This window comes from Protopterus annectens, chromosome 9.part0, assembly GCF_019279795.1.
Source record: "Protopterus annectens isolate FY-2018-M chromosome 9.part0, PAN1.0, whole genome shotgun sequence".
Lineage (NCBI taxonomy): Eukaryota > Metazoa > Chordata > Ceratodontiformes > Protopteridae > Protopterus > Protopterus annectens.
In genome coordinates, this window is record NC_056743.1 from 1,236,895,483 (window position 1) to 1,236,919,393 (window position 23,911).

At 39.2% G+C, this 23,911-nt stretch overlaps 1 protein-coding gene across 1 annotated transcript in view; it reads right to left on the reverse strand.

Annotated features, from left to right (window-relative positions):
- Window positions 1-23,911, reverse strand: part of MRPL18 (mitochondrial ribosomal protein L18) — a 328,994-nt gene that overhangs the window by 179,635 nt on the left and 125,448 nt on the right. The window contains exon 2 of the mRNA XM_044084164.1: window positions 16,057-16,243. Within this exon, the coding sequence (XP_043940099.1) occupies window positions 16,057-16,243 (187 nt within the window). The remainder of the gene's footprint in view (window positions 1-16,056; window positions 16,244-23,911) is intronic.

The window sequence follows — 23,911 nt, forward strand, 5'->3', positions numbered from 1 at the left end:
CTCCTCAGGAGTGGGTACCAGTGTTGTCTTGGCCAGTCTGGAGCAATCAGTATCATCTTCGGTCTATCTGCTCTTGCTTTCAAGAGCACCTTGGGCAGAAGAGGCAAAGGTGGGAAGGCGTAAACTGTCCGTGCTGCCCAACTAAAAGAAAAGGCGTCCACTCTCCAGGCCTTTGGATGGAAGTTCCTTGAGGAGAACTTTGTCAATTGATGATTCCTGTGGGTGGCAAAGAGATCTATGTCTGGCCTTCCCCACGCTTGGATTATCTTTGTAAAGACTTGAGGATGCAACTTCCATTCGTGTGGGTCTGTCATATTTCTGCTTAGATTGTCTGCCAGCGTGTTTTCCAATCCTGGCAGGTACTGTGTTGAAGTTCGATTTGCCATTACAGAGCCAAGTTCCAAAGTGACATGGCTAGCCTGCACAGGGGGTATGAATGTGTTCCTCCTTGTTTGTTTATGTACCACATTACTGTCATGTTGTCTGTTCTTATCAATAATTGCCCTGGATGCAGGAGGTCCTTGAAAGCTGTAATTGCATTTATCACTGCCAGCATTTCCTTTTGATTGATGTGAAGGTGCTTTTCCTTTTGGGACCATTTGCCCTGAATGCACCTGTCTATCATGTGTGCCCCCCAGGTGTAGTCTGAGGCATCTGTTGTGATGACTTGATTTGCTTGAGGCTTGCAGAATGGTAGACCTGTGTTCGGCATGCTTGGGCCCACCATAGAAATTCCTTTTGCAAGCATGGAATTATTGGTATTATTGTTTCCAAACTGTGGCTGTGTTGAGACCAAAGGTTTTTTAGGTACTATTGAAGTTTCCTCATATGCAGCTTTGCACATGGGATTAGAAGAATGCAAGATGCCATGAAGCCCAGAGCCTGCAGGATTTTCCTTGCAGTTAGCCTGGTACATTTTGCTAGTATTTTGAAGTACTGAGTTAATTGCCCCTGTTTTTCTGGCGTAAGATAGGCCATCTGGGTGTTTGTGTCCAAGTTGGCACCCAGGAAAGTTATTTTCTGAGATGGTGTTAGCCTGGATTTCTCTTTGTTGACTGTGTATCCCAGAGAATTCAATAACCGTGTTACATAAGCCAGATGTTCCAGAAGTATGTGTTTGCTGTCCGCTTGGATCAGGCAATCGTCCAAATAAGGGTAAATTTGTATCCCTTGAAGTCTGCAGTAGGCAATTACTGATGCCAGGAATTTCGGGAATACTCTGGGCGCAGTAGATAAGCCAAAGGGCAATGCAGAGAATTGATAGTGGACTGAACCTGCAAGAAATCTGAGGTATCTTCTGCAGCTTTGTCTGATTGGGACATGCAGGTATGCCTCCTTGAGGTCCAATGTTACCAGCCAAGACTCCTTGCCCAGCATGGGAAGAAGCTGCTGTAAGGTGAGCATCTTGAATTTTGGTATGAGTAGAAATGTGTTTAGGATGGATAAGTCCAAAATGGGTCTCCAGTCGGTTCCTTTCCTTGGTACCAGGAATAGCCTAGAATAAAAACCTTGACCTTGTTCGTGAGTAGGTAACTCTTGAATAGCTTTCATGTCCATGAGCTGTGAAATTTGTATTTGAGCCTCTGCCCTTTGATTGTGTGGCAGGTTTGGCATGCCTCTCATTTCTGGAAGTGTGTGAAAATGAAATCTGTAGCCTCTGTTTATAATGTCCAGGATCTATTTGTCTGTTGTGATAATATGCCAATTTTTTGTAAATAATGCCAGCTTTCCTCCCAAGGGTGCTGCCAGCTGAGACTTGCTTGGCATGAAAAGGGGAAAGTCATTGGGTTTGTTTCTTGTATTGTTGTGTACTGTCTTCGCCACCTCTTGGTGCTGGAGTTTGCCATTGTCTGCCTCTATATGATCCTTGAGATTGTCCTCTGCCCCTTGTGCGCCTGTATCTACTTCATTGGGGCTTGTCCGTGGCTGGAAAGGACCAGTTTTTTGAAGGCCAATTTCTGCTAAAAAGTGGTGGTTGAACGTGTAGAAAAGCTTTGACAGTTTGCATAGATTTAGCTTTTTCTTCCATTTTCCGTAGTATCTCCTCAGCATTAGTACCAAATAATACATCCTTTTGTAAAGGAGCATCTAGTAGTTTAGCTTTAACATGATCAGGCAAGGTTTGTTCCCTAAGCCAGGCATGTCTACGAATGACTGATCCTGTAACAGCAGCTCTACTTGAGGCCTCTAGAGCATCATAGCCACATTTGTAAGGTGCGTTTACCCACTTGTTCTGCACTATGCATCATATCCTGCAACTCCTTCAAATCTGGTTGTTCAGGTTGTGACATCTTATTCCTTAATTGTGATAACAGAAACTGCTGATATTTAAGCATATGGAACTGACAATTTAAAGCCCTCATGGCTAGGGTGGCCGATGTATATACCTTTTTTCCCCACCTAAGGATCTAGACTCTCTTTCGGAAGGTAGTGGATTCTTAGCAGTAGAGGCCTTCATTCCCTTGGGGCCTTGAGAAACGGCTTCAGGGTCAGCATTATGGCTTTTGTAAAGAAATTGGTGAGAGTTAGGAACTCTGTAGTACCTATCAGGCTTGACTGGGGCAGGAGGCAGGGAATCCGGATTAAGGCAAGCCTCCGAGTAAACATCATCAAGTATGTCCAAGACAGGAGGTATCGCCAGAGGTCTGTGCTGAGGTAGCAAAAGAAATTCCCTAAGTCTTTTCTTGGAATCAGAAAAGTCTTGGCCTTCCCAATGGAAGTGTTCCCTCAAGGTATGCAAGGTTTCCCCAAAAGAAAAATCCTCCGGGGGAGATACAGAAGGAATGGACTGCTCTGCATCAGAATCTTCAAAAGGGGAGTACGAGTGTTGCTCTTCATCAGAATGTTCTGAAATAATGGAGCCCTGGTCAGAAGAGGGAGAATCTTCCTCCACTCTGGGTCTCTTGTCCGGAGGGGGTTGGAAACCCCTGATAAGAGTAATTAAATCCTCAGCCATTTTTAGCATCTGCTTTTTAGGCATGGGGCCTGGAGATGGGCCCTGTGCAACAGGCCTCTTGGGATGCATGGCTGATTTGGACTTAGTAAAGGCCTTTATGGAAAAGGAAGATGAGGGTCTGAAGACACCATGGGTGGAAGTGGACCTGTCCACATTAGGAGGCTCAACACTCACAGTGGCTTCGGTAGCTGTAGTCTGGGTATGGGCCGAGGCACCTGCGGTCTCGGTTACAGAAGACACCGCCAGAGAAGTGTCGTCGGTAGTCAGGGGCTGCGTAGGCGCCTCGCTGAGAACCGGACCATGCGTAGCCGGTTTTGGCGTGGTGTCGGTGGAGACCGCGGACCTCGCGTGTCGGTCTTTGTCCTTGAATTTTTTGGACAAAATGGTAGTCGGAGTCTCCAACGACATTTTATAATCAAAAGCTTAACCAAAAAAGTGCTGGGCGAACTCCGCCCGACGCTTAATAGTGCGTTTAATGAAAGTAGCGCAAAAGCAACAGCCCGAGACGTCGTGGTCTGGGCCTAAATAAGGTATACAGAGGGAATGGAAATCCTTATGCGGTATTTGCTTCCCACAAGAAATACAATTGTTAACTTTGTCTGACATCGGTCTGAGGCAAGAAAAGTTTCCCCAACGGGGTACTTAGCTTTAAAGAAGACTTCAGTTTCCAAATTTTCGTAATTTCAGGAGCTGGCCGACCGGCACTTGCGAACTGCTTCTGCTTCGGGCACCGCGCGGCAAAAAAGACTGAAGAAAATGGCGTCGGCTATGTCTTATATACCCCTGTCGCACTGATGTCACGAAAAAAAGCGACGACAACTGACGCTGGACCTAGACTTTGGAATTTGGCCGACCGAGGACCCGCCTGACGGCAGGAGAACCCATCTGTTATGACTGCAGCTGTATGCACGATGAACATCCCTCCCACCTTAATTTTTGTCTCTGATCCCACATATATCCTTCTAATTGACTTTATTATTGTATCAAGAAATGCAAATGCTTCCATTGCCTTACTCATAAAATCCTGGTTTATTCTGTTAAATGATTTCTCTGCACTAAGACCCACCAACAACAGTGGTATTTTCTTACATTCTGCTTCCCTCTCTGTCAACACTGCTCTATTTATGTTGTTTAATGTATGCCTCCCCTCCACAGAACACTGGTCCATATCTATCAATGTTGGCATTCATTTTGCCATTTTTTTTAGCCATTATAAACATAAACACTATTATTTATGGGCTTGTATGTAGCTGGATCAGATGGGTCTTTATAGTCTTTATATAGAGACATTGTTATTACAGCTAACACAGCTTTTTCCAGGATGTTGGTGCTTTCTCTCCTTTTAAAATACTGTTAAACAAAAACCTGTATCACTTTCTTCCCTCCTAGCTTCTAAATTTCTACCAGAATACCATCTACTCCTGGAGACTTGCCTCCAGACTGTTTACACACCACCATTTTTTATCTCATCTCCTATCTTAACTGTTAGTTGTTGAGCCTCATCTACCACTAACCTTGGCATGTTTAAGTCTTCCATAAATATTTCCATTTGTGCTTTTTCTTGATTTCCCAACTTCTCTGCTTTATACAAATTTTCCAAAATATTTCCAATACCTCTACAGGATCTGTGGTTATTTTCCTTAATATGCACCCTAGGTTTGGCAACAACCCTTTCTACTTTCTGTTGCCTAAGTCATTCTGCCAAAAGTTATTCTGCTCTGGTGTGAGTGAAAAAAAAAACAGTTGCTCAACAGCCATCTTCTTAAACTCATGCATATTATCCAGGTAATCCCTTACTTTCTCTTTAGCACTCTGCAATTGTGCTTCCTCTTGTTCTGTGGGATTCCCCTTATTATGTAATACTTTAACATTTATCAGACCCACTAAATATTTTTTATTACTTTTAAACCAGCTCTCTCTTTCTATATTTCTACCCAATTTTAAACCCCACTTTCATTATATTCCACTAACTAGTGAGTACTTTCTATCTTCCCTAATAACCCCCAGATAATTTCCACCACCCATTCCTTAAATTCTTCTCTTTTAGCAAGTGGGAAAGTGCAATTGACTCATTTTTACTTCATTACCCTGCATGTTTATCTTAGTGATTACTAGCGCATTAAATATACACGTTTCTGTGAAATGAGATTTCTGTCTAGTTTCACCCAGTTATTGTACCTTGGCAAATACTATACAAATTCTTTCAGCATTCCAACTACTAAATTAATGTCTTTCATACCAAATATTTTCATAAATGTCTTCAGAAATTACTCTCGTTATATTTTCCGTTCCCCTGATACATTCTATTTACTGCAAATAAAATTCCAGTCCCCACCTATAAGTAATATTCCCTGCAGAAAGCCAATTTTTCTCAATTTTTTAAAATCTCCATAATAGCAGTTTTAGGTGGAATAAAAATATGTGCTAGCATAATCCTCATCCTTTACCAGTAGCCCATTACTAACACAAATCTACATTTATCTTTGTTTCACCTCTTCTATCATTACCAGAGCTCCTCTAGCAATTAATGCAACTACTCTTTTCCTTTGTCCCTGATATTCTGCAGAATATCCATCCTGAAATCCTTTATCAAATGCACCTGCTCAGTTCTTTCCAAATGCATCTCCTGTAGCAATGCTATTTGCACTCTGAATTCTTAATATAGTTAAGTATTTTTTCCTTTTTGCCTATACCTGAGAGACCATTCACATTCCGAAGGTAACATAGAAAGTGTCAACATTATGGTAAGAAATCATTATTCCCACCTATTATATATGGCATCTGTTTTAAAATGTCTTTTTCCAAATTTTGTGATACACGCACCCATTACTGTATGGCAGGTTAATCCTTCAAACAGTTTTTTTTTATCATCATCAACATGGGAACTTATGTCACATTTTTAATTAAAAAAAACATAAAAAAATACACACCTACAGAACACCTCCATAACCTGTTAACTTAATACAACCAAACATACTATGTACATTTTGAAACAATGAAGTTTAACCCTCTTAAAAGGGAGGCTTGTGCCAAACAGACAGCTGCTAACATAGGCCCTAATTAACCTGAAAATGAGATTATCCATGCTAAGATGCATTTTACTGCCTGTGATTCTACTTAACACTAACTGGCGTGAGCTTTTTTTTATTCCCTCCAATGTGAAACCAAACTTGCATTTGTCTTTTATTATTCTGTTATCAGCTTGTTTCCATGGAAATGTAAGAGAAAAAAAAGAAAAATATAGTCCTCTGCTGTATCCTGAAAGACCAGGTGAAACATTTATTGATAAAGGTAAACATTTAATTATATTTGCTCTCATATTTACCGGGTTCCACCTAAAATTTGATTGAGGAAACTTTAGGTTTAATCACATTAGCTCTATGAATTTGTGCACTTTTATACCCCATCCCCCACATCAATAACCCAAGGTTACAGCCTATTAAGTTAAATATGCTTTTGTCTAGCTTTACTTCTATTTTAGCACTGTAATGCCTACGATTGTTAATACTGAAAAGAAAAAAAGGCATCTGTTTTACTTTAGTAACTTTATCAAATACAAGAACTACAAACACACTTCACTATAAAATTTGGAATTTATGTTGTGGAAAGGTTTCACAGAAATACTAAAAACAGAAATAGTTTTACCTACAGTTAGCTTTTTTCTTCTTCCTCTGCCCTCAGAGTCTATCCAAACATTAATGACATGAAATGAGGCAAGTGCTTTTCATTTTCCCACAAGTTTAACAAAGTCAACAAAAGCCCAATCTCTCCACTTATTCTTATACAACCAGTGTTTTGCAGTCTCACATTTACACACAGATTTCCATGTTTCTGGTTTTCATGTCATTTCCATCTCTCAACTCCAGATTTTGGTTCAATTCCAAGATTCTCTTGATTTTTCTGTTTAACTCCTGTGCTTTTCTCTGTCTCTCAAGCATTTTCATTTGGAACAGTGGAAAAGACTTCACTGGCAAAGTCTCAGTGTATTCGACAAATTAATAGCACTTATAAGTCCCATTCCTTCTTACATGACAAGTTTTTTGGTTGGTTTTGTATTCCAACAAATCCTTAATATTTTGTTCTCTCCTAAAAATAAGCTTAAGTTTTTTCCCCCAATGTTGTCCAAATCAGTGAACTCGGCAATTTTTTTCCATTCCTGTTCAACCATTCGCTTAATAACCTGTGTGTTACCATTAAACTTGGTTACAAAAGCATCTTGATATTCACTTTGCTCACTAATGTCATCCACCCTGTTTTGTTTTCCATTCATTAACACAATGTCTTTCCCCAGTATAAAGACATATTTGTCTTTTCTCTCATTCCATACCTCATTTTTTGAGTGTGCAATCAAACCTACTGGATATCCCCTTTCCTTGAACATTTTCTCTAGCTCCCAACACGCTCTCAAAATCTCCATCCTCAGATGTCATTCTGCTGGCTAACATATTGCCTTTTATAATCCCTTTTTATGATGAAAGGGATGGGCACTAGAAAAATAAATATAGGAGCTGCAGAATGTCTCTTTTCTATAGATGGCACACTTAAAATATCCTTTAAACTTGTGAATCAACACATCTAAATAGTCTATCTGATCATAGGCTACTCTGTAGATAAATTTTAAGAAATTAGTTTATTAGAAATATAGTTCATAAACTCTTTTAGTTTGTCTTCACCTTCCAGCCAGAAAACACAGATGTCATCCAAGTACCTCCTATACAATTTCCAACAGGTTGCGTTTATATTTATGCTCCCAATTTGCCAAAATAATGTTTGCATAAGTGGGGGCACAACTAGCCCCCATGGCTACCCTTTTAATTTGTTGGAAGAATTCTCCAAAATAAAGAAAATTGTTTTTCAATACTAATTCCGCTAACTCAAGACATACATGAATGTCATTGTTGAACATATCTTTTCTCATAAGAACAGCCTTTTTCAGCTATTCAATTCCTATCTCATGTGGAATAACCAAGAATAGGTCCACCACATATGGTCATAAAGAATAGGTTTTCAAAAAAAAACCCGATTTTAAGGTTTTAAAAATGAATCCTTTGATATGCTCCCCTCCCCAGACCCTTTTTAATTTCAAGTCTAGTAATTTTGACAAAGGTGCAAGTTTTGGAAAATTCTGCCGCCACAACTGGCCTAAAGGGAGGGCCATCCATATTTTTATGGACCTTTGGTATTCCAAAGATTGAGGAAACTTTAGGTTTAACAATTTTTTAAATAATTAAACTATTTATATTTAATTTTTTTCTAAATAATGGTAGTTCTTGTAACCAATTGCTCCTTCAAATAATTCTTTCAGAGCTAAATCAATTTTCCTATACACAATGTTAATTTCATTTTTAGAAACTCTACTATATTTACAATCTTCCTCAAGCATTTCCAACATTTTTGCTTCATACAACATTTTGTCCATCATAACTATACCCCCTCCTTTACCTAGTTTCATAACCCTTAAGCTTGGATTTGCACTAGTTTCACTTAACACTTTCTCTTCATCTTGGGAAAGATTACCCCTGAATTTATTAGTCGTAAGCCCTTTTCTTAATTCTCTCTCAAGGGTTAACTCCAGATTTTTCAACTGTGGATGTTAGGCGGGTTAAATGTACTCTTTCTTCTCAATACCTCCAGATTTCTCATATGCCTTCCCTGCAAACATATTTTCCAAGTTGAATTTGCATATAAATAATCTGAGGTCAATAATCACCTTACTTAAATCACTTTTCCTCATTGGGATGAATTTAAACCCCTTCAAAAATAACTCTACCCACATCAGCATTACTGTAGCAGAACATATTAAAACTTCCTAAGCTTATTTTGTGGTTTTCCCTAAAAACTAGTAAATCATCATCATTCATCTCAACTACCCCCCTCCCTCCTGGTCCTGTTCCCCCCTGTAATAATTGTACCTGTAAAATGGGGGAGTTTTGTTTTTCAATCTCACTGACCTTTAGGGGAGAGGGAACTCTAAAGGGTCATTCAAATTAAATTGTCCATCTGTTCTCTATCTCCTCCATAATTACTCATTCTACCTTCATCTCCCCATGATTCATTCTTTTGTTCCCAGAATTTGTCTAAATTAATCATTTCCTTCCCTTCCCTATAGATTCCCTTGTTGGTTCTAGGTGAGGGATAACATCTTCCTTCTTCATACTCTTTAACATTCCTTTCTAATTTTTTTAAGTTTTATTAATTATTTTGTTACACCTCCCATCAATCTTGTGCCTTTTTTCAAAATATTTGGCTTTTTCATTATCAATAATACACAGTAATTCATTAATTAAAACGATTTAGGGATTCAATTTGACTGTGCAAATTGAACATTTCTTTCTCATTATTTTTAATTATAGGCCTCATTATGTCCATACCACAACAATCAAAAATTGCTTTCAAGTCCTTATGAAAATCTGACCCCTCTTCAATACTGTTTGGATATTTAAATGTTTTCTTAATCCTTTTGGGACATGAGTGTCCAACCCGCGGCCCGCATGCGGCCCTCAGAGCTCTTCCATGTGGCCCGCGACCCTTAAGTTGAAATGTAACTTTTTTTCCGTGTGTTTTCACGCCCGCGTCCTTCAGCTTTTATGCGCATGCGCCACATTACTTTTTTCCCGGTTTTTTTTTTTTTTTTTAACGCCAGCGTCTTTCAGCTGGTGTGTGCATGCGCCAAAGCACCGTCCTGTCATTTTGAGTCAGTAGATTAATTTGTGGTACACAGCTGAAGGAAGAGGATTGAGGTTTGAGGTCGCGGCGAAGAAAAAATTGAGAGTGAGGGGGATTTATTACTGTCTACACTACACATCAGTAACAGGTAAGTCGTAAGTTTAGGAGAAATTTGATAAGATGGCAGACTCCAACTATTGCTGTTTTTCATTTCATTTATTTAGTTGACATCTGTTGACTGGGATACTCCACCTGAGCTAATGCTCTTTTTTGTCAGAGGCCCGAGGAGTAAAGCTCCACAAGTATGCATACACTAAAATAATACAAACATTTCAACTAGAAAGTACAGTCAATTGCAACACATGGTCAATAATGCATCAGTTGGTTCCAGATCAGTTTTGATAGAAAATGAAACAGGAAAACGACAATATTTAGGCAATTAGGTGTTAAAACACCACTATTTATAATTCAATTATACTCAACAGTAAAAAGGATAACAAAATCATACTTTTCGTATGGGCAGTGGAAGGACTACCATGCAAGCATTTTGAGAGATACTACCAATTTAATTTTTGTATGCATAGTATAACACATGTCAGAGGCTTTAGAAAAAGTAGCTAGAAAATATGAGAATTAAAAAAGGAGGTTAACACAGGAGGCTGGAGTTGAGCGAGCAAGAGTGGGAGAGGGGAGAAAGTAGTAATGAGTAAGAAAGAGATTTGTTAGTAGAGAGAATGTGTAGTGGGGTCAGGGGTTGTAGTAAGGTATAGTGAGCAGGGCTATATGAAAGTTCAAGTAGGCTGGTTACAGGGGCAGGTCCAGGTGCTAGCTAGAATCAGGAAAGCGAACTGTTGTAATATAACTGGGGGGATGTAATGACAGAATGCTCATCAGAAGAGCCACAGCATGTCATTCAGATACGGAGCTCTCCTGGGTTAACTCGAAGCTAAAATCAGCTTTAAACTGTGCTGTGCATAAAGAGTCTTTAGTTTTATTTTAGTTAGTACAAACAAAACAGGGAACAAGCAGGTTAAAGAAAAAGGTGATGTAATTATGATTATGCCAGCATGATAAAGGACAAGCTCATTGAAATTTTAGTTTGCTGTCTCTAGTCTAGATTCTCATTTTTTTTTTTTAAGAGGAAGTAATTTTGTTATGTGGGCTGCTTCAGGATAGATCCGATATAGACTGATATAGAGGTTACAGTAAAGAAAAGTTTAAGAAACAGTGAATTCACTTGTCACTGAAAGGAGACTAAAATATTCTTCCATTAAGCACACTTTTCATAGGAATACAAAGATAGTGGTGTTGTAGCAAATTGTAATTGTGTGTTTGGGGTTACTTGTAGCACTACTGCAATATATTACCTATTCTAAATGACTGAAAACATCCACTCTGTCAACTGGAACTTATTAGAGTGGTTGGTAATGTCCTACCTACATTTTAAAATAAGAAGGGTTTTAATCTGAAATAGTCATTCAAAGTCTGTACACATAAAAAGCTGGGCATGCATACAGTTAAACCAGACTGCACTCACAAAGTGCTTTTCTTCCAATGTATGGACATTAATACATTAATGAAGGACCATATATTATACAGGATTTTTTTATATTTACATATAATGTTTGGGCCTACTGAGTGTTTTGATTGCAGCTCTGAGGAATTGTTTATATTGCAAGGGGTGACAGCTTCTATATACGAGTAAACCTCAAGGAAACTGTTGCAGTGTATTTATGAGCATGCATATGTAATTATGACCTAAACTTCAGAGCGTGTTTTGAAGGTTTAACTTTAGCATAAACACAGTCTAGTATGCTCAAGATATAATTTCCATTGGCTGGTCAGTGTACAATACATCATCAGGTGTTTTAGTTATATTAAAGATTTCCAAGCATCAAAACTATTCTGCTGAAGTCTTTATGGCACACCACAGAAAGAGTGGAAAGTATTAAAATGCATCAAAATGTTGTTGAACCAAGGTAGGCATTTGTTTTGTTAAAGAACATACATACAGTAAGAAGTAATCATTAAGTGTAATTATGAAAGCCATCATTAGCCCATTGCACTATCCCATTTAGAAGTTTTGTCTACTCTACACTACAGAGTCAGCAAACATGATTGTTTTTAAACTTGCAAAAAGATATTACTGACTTCTGTTAGGTCATATCCTACATATGCTGCCTACTCTGAAGTCATTATTTCTTTCTGTGAAATAGGTTGTTTATCATGGCAACAACTGAATTAAGTTGTGCAATTAAAAAATAACCTTTGCAGCTGTGCAGAGGCAGCAGCTCACATTTTTTTATGCTTTTATATACATTCTCACTTCTTTAGGGAGTTTACTAAAATCTTTCTCCTGGTGTTACATCCACAATGCAAGGGGCAGGTGTTAGAACAAAATGTATTAATACAGAAATATTAATCTATGTTCTATGTCGTTTTGGTTATTTCATGAAATGTAATAACATATATAGCAGGACTAGACATAGGTATTTGTGTAAGACCATTGAATGAATAACAGAATATTATACCATGGAGTGTGTGTGTGTGTGTGTGTGTGTGTGTGTGTGTGTGTGTGTGTGTGTTGTGTGTGTGTGTATTGTGTGTTTAAACATGAGATTTGGGGAGAGTGCTTCTCTGGGGGGCTATTAAGTTGAAGATGGGGCTAATTTTTTTTCTGATCCTAGCCACTGACTGAAAGAAGGTTGTATAAAATAAATAAAGTGTCATAAAGCCTGCCTGTGCACTGACCGAGGGTCATAGGATTGGTAAGAAGTACTAGTATAGTTAGAAATATGCAAATAGTTTTAGTGATTTTTGGGTGATGTAGACAACTAGTTAAATTTTGAATTAGGATTAAATAGTGTCCCTAGAATTCAGAAATGTTTTCTAAAATAAGACCCTCTTGTTGTGAGGCAACAATGCTATATGCTTTGTCACTGTGCCACCGAGCTGGCTTGTAAATGAGGGAGCACGATCTATCATGCTCTTTAACAGGCCTATGAGATGTGTGGAGTACCTGTCCATGCAGACACCAAGGTATATGTAGCTTCTTAAATACAAGCTAGATAGATGGACCTTTTGATGACCAACTGGGGACACAACGGGGTTATCTCAGGCATCTGCCACAAGGATACTGCACCAGTTCTTTGATGCCATGCTGCAGCACGCTGGGGGGGGGCTTATGTTGTTTCCACATGCTACAGAGGAGAAAGCCAACAGCATGAGGGCTTTTTGTGAGACAGCTCATTTCCTTGAGATACTGGGGCCATAGATTGCACCCACATTACAATAAAGGCACCACCTAGTGAGCAGGCAAGAAAGCATATTAATCACTCCATCAATTGCCAGGTTGTGTGTTATGCAGAGGGTATAATACACAGTGTGTTTGCAGGCCATCGAGGTAGTATTTACAACTCCCACATATGGAGCTTGTGAGACTTGTATCAGTGTTCTGTGCAGGGTGATTTTACCCAGAGGCACCTTAATGTTTACTTGAAAACCAAGGTACTGGTGCTTTTTTAATAGCCTGTAATTATTGTGTGACAGCACTCCTGAGATCATGCAAGTGATATGGCAGAAAACCACAAATCTGATAAGGAATACACCAAAAGATATATATAAGGTGAAAATATGGACATTCTGTGAAAATCTGGACAGTTGAGAGCTATGATATTAATGTATATGGTCCAAACACAGTACAGAACAGTGTATTATAAATTGCAGATTTTGATGGAAAACCTATCATATGCTTAATGCAAACAATTCTAACACCAAAAGGAGTTCAGCTGCTACTGCAACATAAAAAAAGCATAGCTTTGATGAGACCAAAGTCTGTGACGGTGGTGCTGCTTCTTGTGTTAATATTACAGTTATTATTAAAGTACAGATGCCTTGGCCCTTGCATACTTTCCCAAATTTGCAACCACAAGATTGTGGAAAGTCCAAGCTGTTCTGGCTGGAACCAGACAATTCTCAGATCCATCAGTAAAGTACTGTGCTTATTTGGTCGCACCAGCTTTTATTATTGTTGCAGCCCACAACTACAGCTCTGCATATTTTGTGTCTTGCTGGATGTGTTTGATGATCTTTTTTTTTTTTTTTTGCTCTTCAGTTTATGTGAGAGACTTTTTTTTTTTTTTTGGTCCTCACTTGCCGTCTACAGTGATATATTTTACATGCGGCCCCCAGACCATTTCTGTTGACTCAATGCGGCCCTTGCAACCCTGTGTTGGGACAACCTCAAGGTTAACACACACTTTCAAATATAAAAAGTCCAAGTCCAGAGTCTTATATTTCATTACACAATCAAATTTTTTGTAAATTATTCTGCTATTATCAGAAAATTCATTCTCCCTCGTATTTCAGAATGTCTATTAAATACATATATTTTAAACAATCATGTGCTAAGGTCTATATTTTCATAGTTTTCACATTGCATTGGCGTTAAACTGGGTTCCAACCTGCTTCCATCCATAGTATCGCCACTTCATTAGATCCATCCGATGGCACCTAATGAACAACAGAGTGGTTGTTTTAACATTTTAATTAATTTTTGAAGAGCATAAAAAAAGCAATTTTTAATCAGCTCATATACCAGTGTACTTCGGTATACTGGCAGAAATAAAAGTTATGAGCATAAATATATTCAAAAACATTTTTAGGATATTGTGTCTGGCTGAATGGATGTTTTAATTCACAAGTCTGTTAAGCTAAATGGAAGTTTTTATTGGTGGTTTTTCATTAATTAGGGTATAAATGGAAGTTACTGGGTGTGGGTGTTGTGGTTTTTACATCTGACAAAGTCTTTGTTTACGAGAGACGAAAACATATTTGTGTGGGGTGTTTATGTGCTATTAATTTGTGGTATAAATCAGTTTTAAATGAATTTTGATCCCTTCTTTTCATGGGCTGTTCTTTTTTGTGTTATTGGTGGTTTGGGCACTGAACCTCTTTGGTGGAAAAAGTCTCTCAGTGTGCTTTATTATCAGAAGAATGAGAAGCAGAGTTCTCTTCTGCTTTTTGGCTCACTTTTTGTTGGACAAAATTTGCATTTCCTCCTTTGCCTGTTTTGCATCAGGAAAGGACTATGATACGCTAGGAAACAAATAATTCTGAAGACAGCTGGATATGGCAACTTGAATATCACACCTGCCTCTCGACAGTCACGGATTACTGGAATAAATGTGTTTCTTTTCTGCCTGGTGTACACTGAATAATCATTTTCAAACAACACTTTACTGTCTCCAACTTTTAATACTGTGCCCTTCCACAGGTAGGTTTGCATCTTTACTAATAAAGGTTGAGGCTGCTTTCTCACGGCCAAATTTGAAGCATTCATATGGTGTGCCTTTTCAATGAACAGTTCCTAAAGTGGAATAGCAGTCCAGTTACTTATTTGTGACTACATAAAATTAACACAGTCTGCTCCTTCTAGTTTCTCTGGTACAGCAGAAAATCTCAGATTTTCCCTACATGCTGTCTTCTAATTCTACAATTTTTTTGAAGCATCTCTTCTTGAGCAGTATCATATTCAGCCAGCCTTTTCTTCACTTTAGTTCTGAATTCTGGAGTTTTATCAACTCATCTGATTATCTCTAAAACGTATTTAATTTTTTCCCAGCCTTTTGTTATTTCAGGTGAAATACTCAGTCTGGGTGTCTTTTAATCAGATTTGAGGACATTTGTCTTATTTTTTCCTCTAGCTTACATGAAGCCATGCCCTGCACCAAAGCTGGAGCTTGAACTGCTTTTTGTTAAACAGCCACATGATTCTTCCTTAATCAGGGTTTTCTCTTCAACTTTTATAGTCGATTTTTTTAGGTTCTCTTAATTTCTTCTTTGCTGGCATCCAGGGAGTGTACTTTATAACCAGTAACTGAAGTTTACTCAAGCTGACAATATCACCAGCTGTTATTTCTCAGTTTCTGTTTTATACTGGGAGAACTGAAGTTAAGCTGTTTAAAAGTGTGCAGCCATCTTGGAATTCCAAAAGCAGAAACAAAGAAAAGTTAAATTTTAGTTGTATTTCCAGCTACAGTATGGTGCATCCCATGCACTAATAAACTTATACTTTTTAGCTTAAAGTCGCCTTTCCAGATCAGACTGGAGTGCCCTTTACATTTAGGGAGTAAACGTTTTCCTCTGATGTTAACCAATATTGCTTCACATTCTCAGGATACATGACAGACTTCCATGTTTTTATGCACAAAGAACATCTCTAACAAACACAAAAGGTGCAACAGAGGCATCAAAATCTTCCTCTCCTTCTCGCACATAACATTTCTATGGTAGGGATTTCCTTTTTCTGATGCAGCTTCACAAAAACTGGAAAACCTATTTAATAAAAGTAGCATATAGAATGTTCGCCTTTATATTTTCCAGAGAAGTGCACAGAGTTTCAACAGGAAGGATATTAATAAAAAGACTCTTACCTATGCCAATACAGCCTAGAGGGCCACTGAGTCGTCCAACCACGGTCTTTAACTGCTAGTGCCATGCGCTCCAAATTATGGGGATTGCGATTGAAAAAATTTGGACTGACAACTTCATTTTCATTAGTATCAGGTTCTTTCTCTGAAGGACATGGGACCCTCACAGCTGTGGCCAATGAACGAGCACCTGTGTATCACAAAGAATAGACACTACTTTGTGAGCCTCACACTGCTACAACTGCCCAGCCCCAAGAACCCCCCCCCCCCCCCCGAAAAAAAGCAGCACAGACCAAACAAATGTTCTATAATTCCAGTCAGGTTTTTTTCAAGTATCATTCTAAAAACTTTCACTAGATTCAGAACTCACAGTTGACAAGTGCCAAATACAAACAATGAACAGCTATCACCATTTTTCACAGGCAAAGGTGCCAACACACTAACAGCTCAATAACAACTCTGGTTAGTTTTACCAACAGCAGTATTCTAAAAGCATTTGTTAAGTATTCACTAGATACAAAGCTGACAGATGCAATGTGTAATTTAAAAAAAAAAAAAGTTCTGGGTAGTTACTACAAATAAAACTTATATACTTATCACAGAGATGGTGCTGAATGAGCTGGCCAATTCTTTCTTAACAAAAGGACTAATGCTGACAGGTGTCAGAACGATTAAGCATCTTAAAAATATTCCAACACTACTATACTTTTCCTTTTTATTTACAATGCAATGTCTGGGTCCTTCTCCTGACCTCTAGTAAGCTATACAATGCAGACAAAAGTAGAAATAAATCTTTGAATAGAATTAGCAAGGACAACGGAGAAAAGGTATTCTAATAAGGATGGGTCTGCTCATCCAGACCCATTGTTATGGTAGGCACACAACTTTACTTAAGTGCAAGGAACTTCCAGATTATACCCTGAAATAAAGAAGAAACTTGTTAAACACATCTGTTGAAAATTCTGGGTGGCTTCGTACATGGGAGCATACATTTTAGACTTGGTTCTCACCAACATGGGCGACTGCTGCACCACTCCCACAGTACGTTCCTCCCTGGTGAGATCAGATCATCAGATTGTCTCATTCAAAGTTTCTATCCCCCCCCCCCCCCCCCAGCCGTAATCAAGCTAAATAAAAACTTCTCAAAAGCTGACCTCCTAAGGGAGGGTATCAGCAGCTTCACACCCCCCCCCCCTCAGAAGATGCAGACATTGACTCCACCAAACAATCTTGTTATGGGTGACTCCATTGCAAGATGTACAGATGTGCCTCTTACCAGGCTGAGCAAGGAAAGAGTGAAGGTTAACTGCTGGTCTTTGTCAGGATCTGTCATATCATGCATGCACTCAAGTCCTTGAACAAGTACTAGTACGACTCTGTCACAGTTCATGCCAGTATCAATGACTTGAGGTATATCTCCCTAGATTATATGAAGAGAGACATGATGGAGCCCTCAGACTATGTATCCAAGGCAGATATGAGACTACACTGGGAAACATTCTACCTTCTTCAAGGATGATGCTGCGATATGAGCAATAAATTATTGACTTTAACAACTGAATGACACCAAAACTAAGCCAAAGGGCGTCCAATATTTGCCAGTCTGGGTGGATATTAACAGACCACGATGATCTGCCAGGGATGGCCTGCATTTGTTCCCTCTAGAGTTTAATTACTGGCAAAGACATTCTCCACCCCCACAGTGTCTTTTTAGGAGACAACTGATAAACCTACCAACATAATGAAACAAGCAAAGGCAAATATAAAGGTGGTACTGATCAATGCTAGGAGCCTGAATAAGAAACTCCACTCCCTACAAGCCCTTTTCACTCTGGAAGACACAAACATCTGTGTAGTGACTGAGACATGGTTTAAAATAGTGGAGAGTACTCTGGCTGTGCAGTGCTACACCACCTGCCACATGTTTAGACAAACTGCTGCGCAGGAGGGGAAAAAAGGTGGAGGTGTATCAATCGACATCTGACTCGCATCAAGGCTGGTAAACCAGCATGATACACTAGAGCTTCTTCATGTCCAAATAACCATCACAAAGGTCCCGTACCATATATTAGCTAGCTACAGAACTCCTTCTATGACAAAAGAAAGCCGCAACATCTGTCTACAGGAACTAGAACCACTCAATATTAAACTCAATACCATTTTCGTACGTGATCTAAACTTTTCAACTATAGACTGGGAAACCTACACCACCTCCAGTGCACAAGCATAGAGATTCATGGACTTTGTCAATACACATGCCCTGGAACAATTAGAGTACCCATTATGGGGAATAACATCTTGGATCTTGTCCTTACCAATATAGAAGCATCTTGCACCATCCTGTGCATATCTTCGTTACTTAAGTCCAGCCATAACGCAGTCTCCTCCGAAATAAAACTGAGACCAAAGATCCTTTCCACCCACAGTACCTTTAGAAATTTATTTAAGGCAAACTACCTACTCCTACTGGCAAGCTTAAAATCCCCACCAAGCCCAGCTAACTCCATTGAATACGCAGAAATCTACACAGTATACCAGAATGAAAACAACTGCATAGATGCAGCTGTACCCCACAAAAAGACATGCGGGATGCACCACAGAAACAAAAACACATAGTGAAATCTCAATATCAACAGGAATTAAAAAAAAAAAAAAAAAAAAGAATTTTGACCAAAAGAAGAGTAATTCCCAGAATGTTACAGCTCTTGTCAACAAAATAAACAACTCAGGAGCTTAATAAAATCCACCAAAGCCAAGTTTGAGGCTGAAACAGATAGTCAAACCAAAGAAAATCACAAGGCATTTTTTTATTTAAGTTCATAATCTCATTAGCACAAAGTAGCAATACACCAAGCTCATTGTGAATGACATTACCTACACTGAAGCTGAAGATACACCGAACCTATTTGCTGATAAATTTAGCTCCAACTTTATCCCCTCTCTGTCTGTCCCTCAAGATATACCTGAAACTGTCTCACCTCTGGCTATCACACAAGACAAAGTCCTATAAGTGCTATCAAAAGCTATGAATACTGCATATCAGTGGCTCCTGACAATATTCCTGGATGCATCCTAAATAGCATGAAGCACGATTTAGCCATTCTCCTGACAACACTGTACAATCTCAGCCTCTACAGAGATTTTGTACAAAGTGAATGCAGAACGGCTACAATCATTCCCCTGCATAAGGGATGTCCTTCCACAGACCAAGGCAATTACAGATCCATAAGTCTGACCAGTCTCATCTGCAAAGCCATGGAAAGACGTATGGAATTTATGATTCAGGACATAGGGAACCTTCAAACACATGATTTGTCTCAGTCTGTATTCATCAAGGTCAGGTCATGCTTAATCAACCTGGTGAATTTTTTTTTTTAAAGGTTACCAAAGCAATGGATAAAGGCAAAATGGTACTCAATGCATACCTCGACCTGGCAAAAGTTTCTGACACAATACCCCACTCAGTCATAGTAGAAAAGCCAAATAAGCTGGGAATAAACCCTTATGCCACACACTCGATTGCCAAATGGCTCACAGATAATCAAAACAGGGGAAGTTACCTCCACAAAGAGACAAGTCACCAGTGCAGACCCCCAGGGTTCCATGCTGGGACCTCTGCTGTTAGGCATCTATTTTTCTGAAGTAAAAGAAAATATCAAAGGGATGTGACTGACCACGTTTGCAGATGACTATAAGTTAAAAGCAGTCACTGAATCCCCAGATTATTTGGCCTTGCTGCAGTAAGGTTTGTCTCCATTAAATAACTAGTGTGAAAATCATGGACTGAAACTAAATGCCAAAAAAATCCATTATGGCATCCTTTGTGAAATGATCTTGCCCAGGGAACTACCACATTGACAATAAGCCTGTAAAAGTTAACTTAGCTCATAATTTGGGAACTTACGTGGACAGCGACTTATCTTTTGGCCAACATGTCTCTATTGTTGTTAGAAAGTCCTGTGTGTTGCACAGCTTATAAACAAAGGCACCACTTCTAGATCTAGCAATGTTATTCTTTACTCAGTCCTCATTAGGACTATCACTGAATATAATGCCCTCTTTGGCATGCACCTGTCCAGACACACACAGAAACAGGAAAGCCAGTACCTTACTAAAAGGATACAAAGCCTATGTCCTACTTGGACCGAAGATCTGTCACTATACCCGGTATGCTACGGACTAAAAGGTGACCTGTGTCTGGCATACAAGGCATCCTCCAACCCATTACTAACGGATTTACTGCACATCAGCTAGTTAAATGGAATCAGAAATACTTGGTCTAGGGAAATAAGCCTCTTCTGCAAAATTAAACAAATGGCTTGAAAGGAGAGATATACCGTGAAGAGGACATTGCTCCTGTGGAGCAGACTCTCCATCCACATAAGACAACGCTCATCTTTGTCCTTTTTTTCAAGCACAACTTGGCTCTATGAATGGGAAACAGAACATTTTCCCTAGGACTGCCCCCCTTGTACTATTAAATGGACAAAATGCTTTATGCCATGCACTGGTCCAGTCAAATTATCTATGGTATGCTCCCATTTATTCTCATTAGGGGTAATGTATCATCGACCATGGGATGGGTAAGGCTAATCTATAACCAAATGGGACAGGTTATTTACAGCACATAAAGGGACACTGGCTATACTTAAAATGGCAGCTAGCATTATGAAGGTCCACAGGGGTACAGGTTACATCAAGAGTGACAGAGAAGTAAGAGGAACCAAACTTTTTGCCATCAAAACAAAAATGAAAGAAGAGAAGTAGCTGCATTCTGTGACAATTGGGAATGCAAGAAGACTGCAGCATGGCTCTTTCTGGCGACTGAATAACCGTCTGTGCTACAAAGGGTATGAGGGATCTCTCGTATGGCATCAGCAGGAAGCAATTCAGCCTGTCTATTACTAAAATAGCTTCTTATGGAATGTGGCTTGCTGCAAAACGTAGCTGGCTGATACAGCCCATTCCCAAATTCTCACAACTTGCTGTCATAAAGGACAGGGACAACTCCTCCCTTGCTTGCCAATATGCCAGCCCTCTGCTACATTGTTGGAATGGAATGGAATGGTATCACATCCTGGGACAGGATATTCTGGAAAGTTTTGGAGTACAAAGAGGACTACCCTCATATCATGTGTAAGCTGGCCTCTGTATGTGACCGGATGCTTTGGATAGTCTGCCCATAATGATGCCACCCCACCCTAGGGTGCAGGTGTCATAGCAACGGTCACTACTGAGATGGGAATCTGAAATGGGTTGCCTTGTGTTACAGTAGATATGTGCCAACTACCATGTTAGATGAAAATTGCAGACTCTGACTTGCAGTGTCCACTGCAATATGCACATGTAATATTCTGTGAAGGGTATCACTGCTATTGCTGATGCTAACTCCATAGTTCTTAAGTACATATAGGCTATGGCAGACTGCATCTGACCTGATCTGTGAGACTAAGTGATGGAGAGGCAGGATTATTTTTTCTAGTTAAATGAGCTCTGTATCTGATCAAGTCTGCAGTATAACCTATAAATATGAACAGCTGAGTCTTTCAGTGTTCACTATGATCCTTAAGAAAAAAAGATTGTTGATGTACAACTTCGACGTATTGATCAGCTGTGGACCTATGTAAATAGTTGTTTGTTTTATAACTGATTTTTTACGGTTTTAAAAACCAAATAAAAACATTAAAAAAGAAAAAGACTAGCCTACTGCAGAGCAGATGTTAAGACTTTTAATGAAGGAGCAGCCAAGAACCCAGATTAAAGGACCACTATGTGCTGCTTACTGTAACTGCTCAATCTAAAAAGCTTTTTCTCCCCTACTGTTCTAATGCCTGCCTTCATTACAGTCTAGCTTAGACGTGTCCAACCTGCGGGCCGCATGCGGCCCTCAGAGCTCTTCCATGCGGCCCTCAACCTCTAACTGCAACATCGATGTACGCATGTCCCAAAACACTTTTTTTTTGCTTTGTGTTTTTCGCTCCCATGACCTGTAACAATAATGTCGGTGTGCGCATGTGCCAAAGCACCTTCTAGCTTTGTTTTTGAGCCAAAAAAGGGTCAGTGTGTTTACGCCATTATTTTGCGCTGAACAATCAGTGTGTGTGTGTGTGTGTGTGTGTGTGTGTGTGTGTGTGTGTGTGTGTGTGTGTATATATGTGTGTGTGTGTATATATGTGTGTGTATATATATATGTGTGTGTGTGTGTGTGTGTGTGTATATATGTGTGTGTGTGTGTGTGTATATATGTGTGTGTGTGTGCGTGCGTGTGTTCTCACTGAAGAGGGACTCCTGTATGGATTTGCCGTTGTTCCCTTTGAAAGGGACAGCAATTACCCGTGTTAATAGGCAAGTACGGAATGAGTGAGTGCATGCATGAAAGCAGAATTGCATGTGTGAAAGTAGAAGGAGTGTGTGTGTGTGTGTGCATGAGAGAGAGAGAGACGCATGCACAAAGAGGCTAACAATGATCATTCTACCTACTGAACACAAACAAGTTAACTCACAAATATATCACACATTGAGTACAGTTTCATTAAATTGCGGCTTTCCTGACAGGGAGAGTGTTGTATTGAACATGAACTCATACCTCTTAACTGTATGGATTTTCAAAGAATGTCTGGATTTTTGCCTTATCTTCCAATTTTTGTCTTTTGCTTAGGAAAATAAAGTAGTCGTCTAAGGTAATGCAGTTCCAGGGAGTAAGAATGAGACAGCAGCCTAGGTTAATGGGTCAGTAGTGGACTGACTATGTGGGACTGAAGCATACAAAGTTTATTGTTTTTTCAGACAAACAAAAAAGCACCTAGTACTGTTTTCTCATTGGTGGGTTCTAAGCAGTGGTAGATTGAACAACAATAAGCTTAGCTTTGGTGGATCATCAATACTGGCAAATCAAGTGGGCACAATGTCATTTTTTTAAATGTTTGGGATTTTAGTGTGTATATGTGTGTGCTTATGTGTTGGGAGTGCTGCAACAGTAGATGATTATTAAAAACAGAGACTTACGGACTGCGGAGAATATGTTTCTTTGTTTCAAAACCTAATACTTGGGTACGTATGCCAGAAGTAGATTTTTTAAGACATAGCTTCTTGCCATTTACAGTGGATGGATATTTACATTTAATGGACAATGTATTAGTGTGGGCCTGTGGGGTTCTGAAGGATGCCAAGTCTACCACTGCCAATGTCTTGTAAAGTGACCTGGAAATGGATATTGGGATGTTACTGAAAAAATGTAGTAAGTGGGCTTAGAAATATAGTTTAGTTAAACAAAGTGTACTTTCAATTTACAGGCCATAATTTAATTTATTTCAGGTAGTCCAGATACTGGTAGATTGTATACCATTAGACTTAATTAGGGATAGCTGTCATTCTGGGGAAACAAGCAGCCCTAGTTTCAGTGAAAGCTCTGTGGTTGCTTGCAGGTAGGAAGTTGCAGGATGTTGATGCAATGTGTTTTATGTATTATTTTAATGCATTTGTCATTTCAAAGCATAGTTTTCTTTGACGCAAAAGAAGGCAGGACTGAATGAGCCATATAATGTTTAACTGACAATAATGGGATAGAAAGATTATAAGTGATGTATAATGTTTGCAGCTACAGTTGTTTCAATGGTGTCTGTGATGCATAACTATTTTTGGGCCTGTGTCCCATTATTATTTTTCGCTTTGTCCAGATTTCTTGCTCTAAGGTTGAGAGGTATGGTTCTATACTAAATCAGAAGTTGTATTTACCTTGGAAGACTTTTCGGAATAATTATGAAAAACACAGCCTTTTTAATATCTCTGCTTATTTCCAATATAAACTGCCATGCAACCTTGCAAATAACCTTCTTATTAAGCTACTTTACTTCTTTTG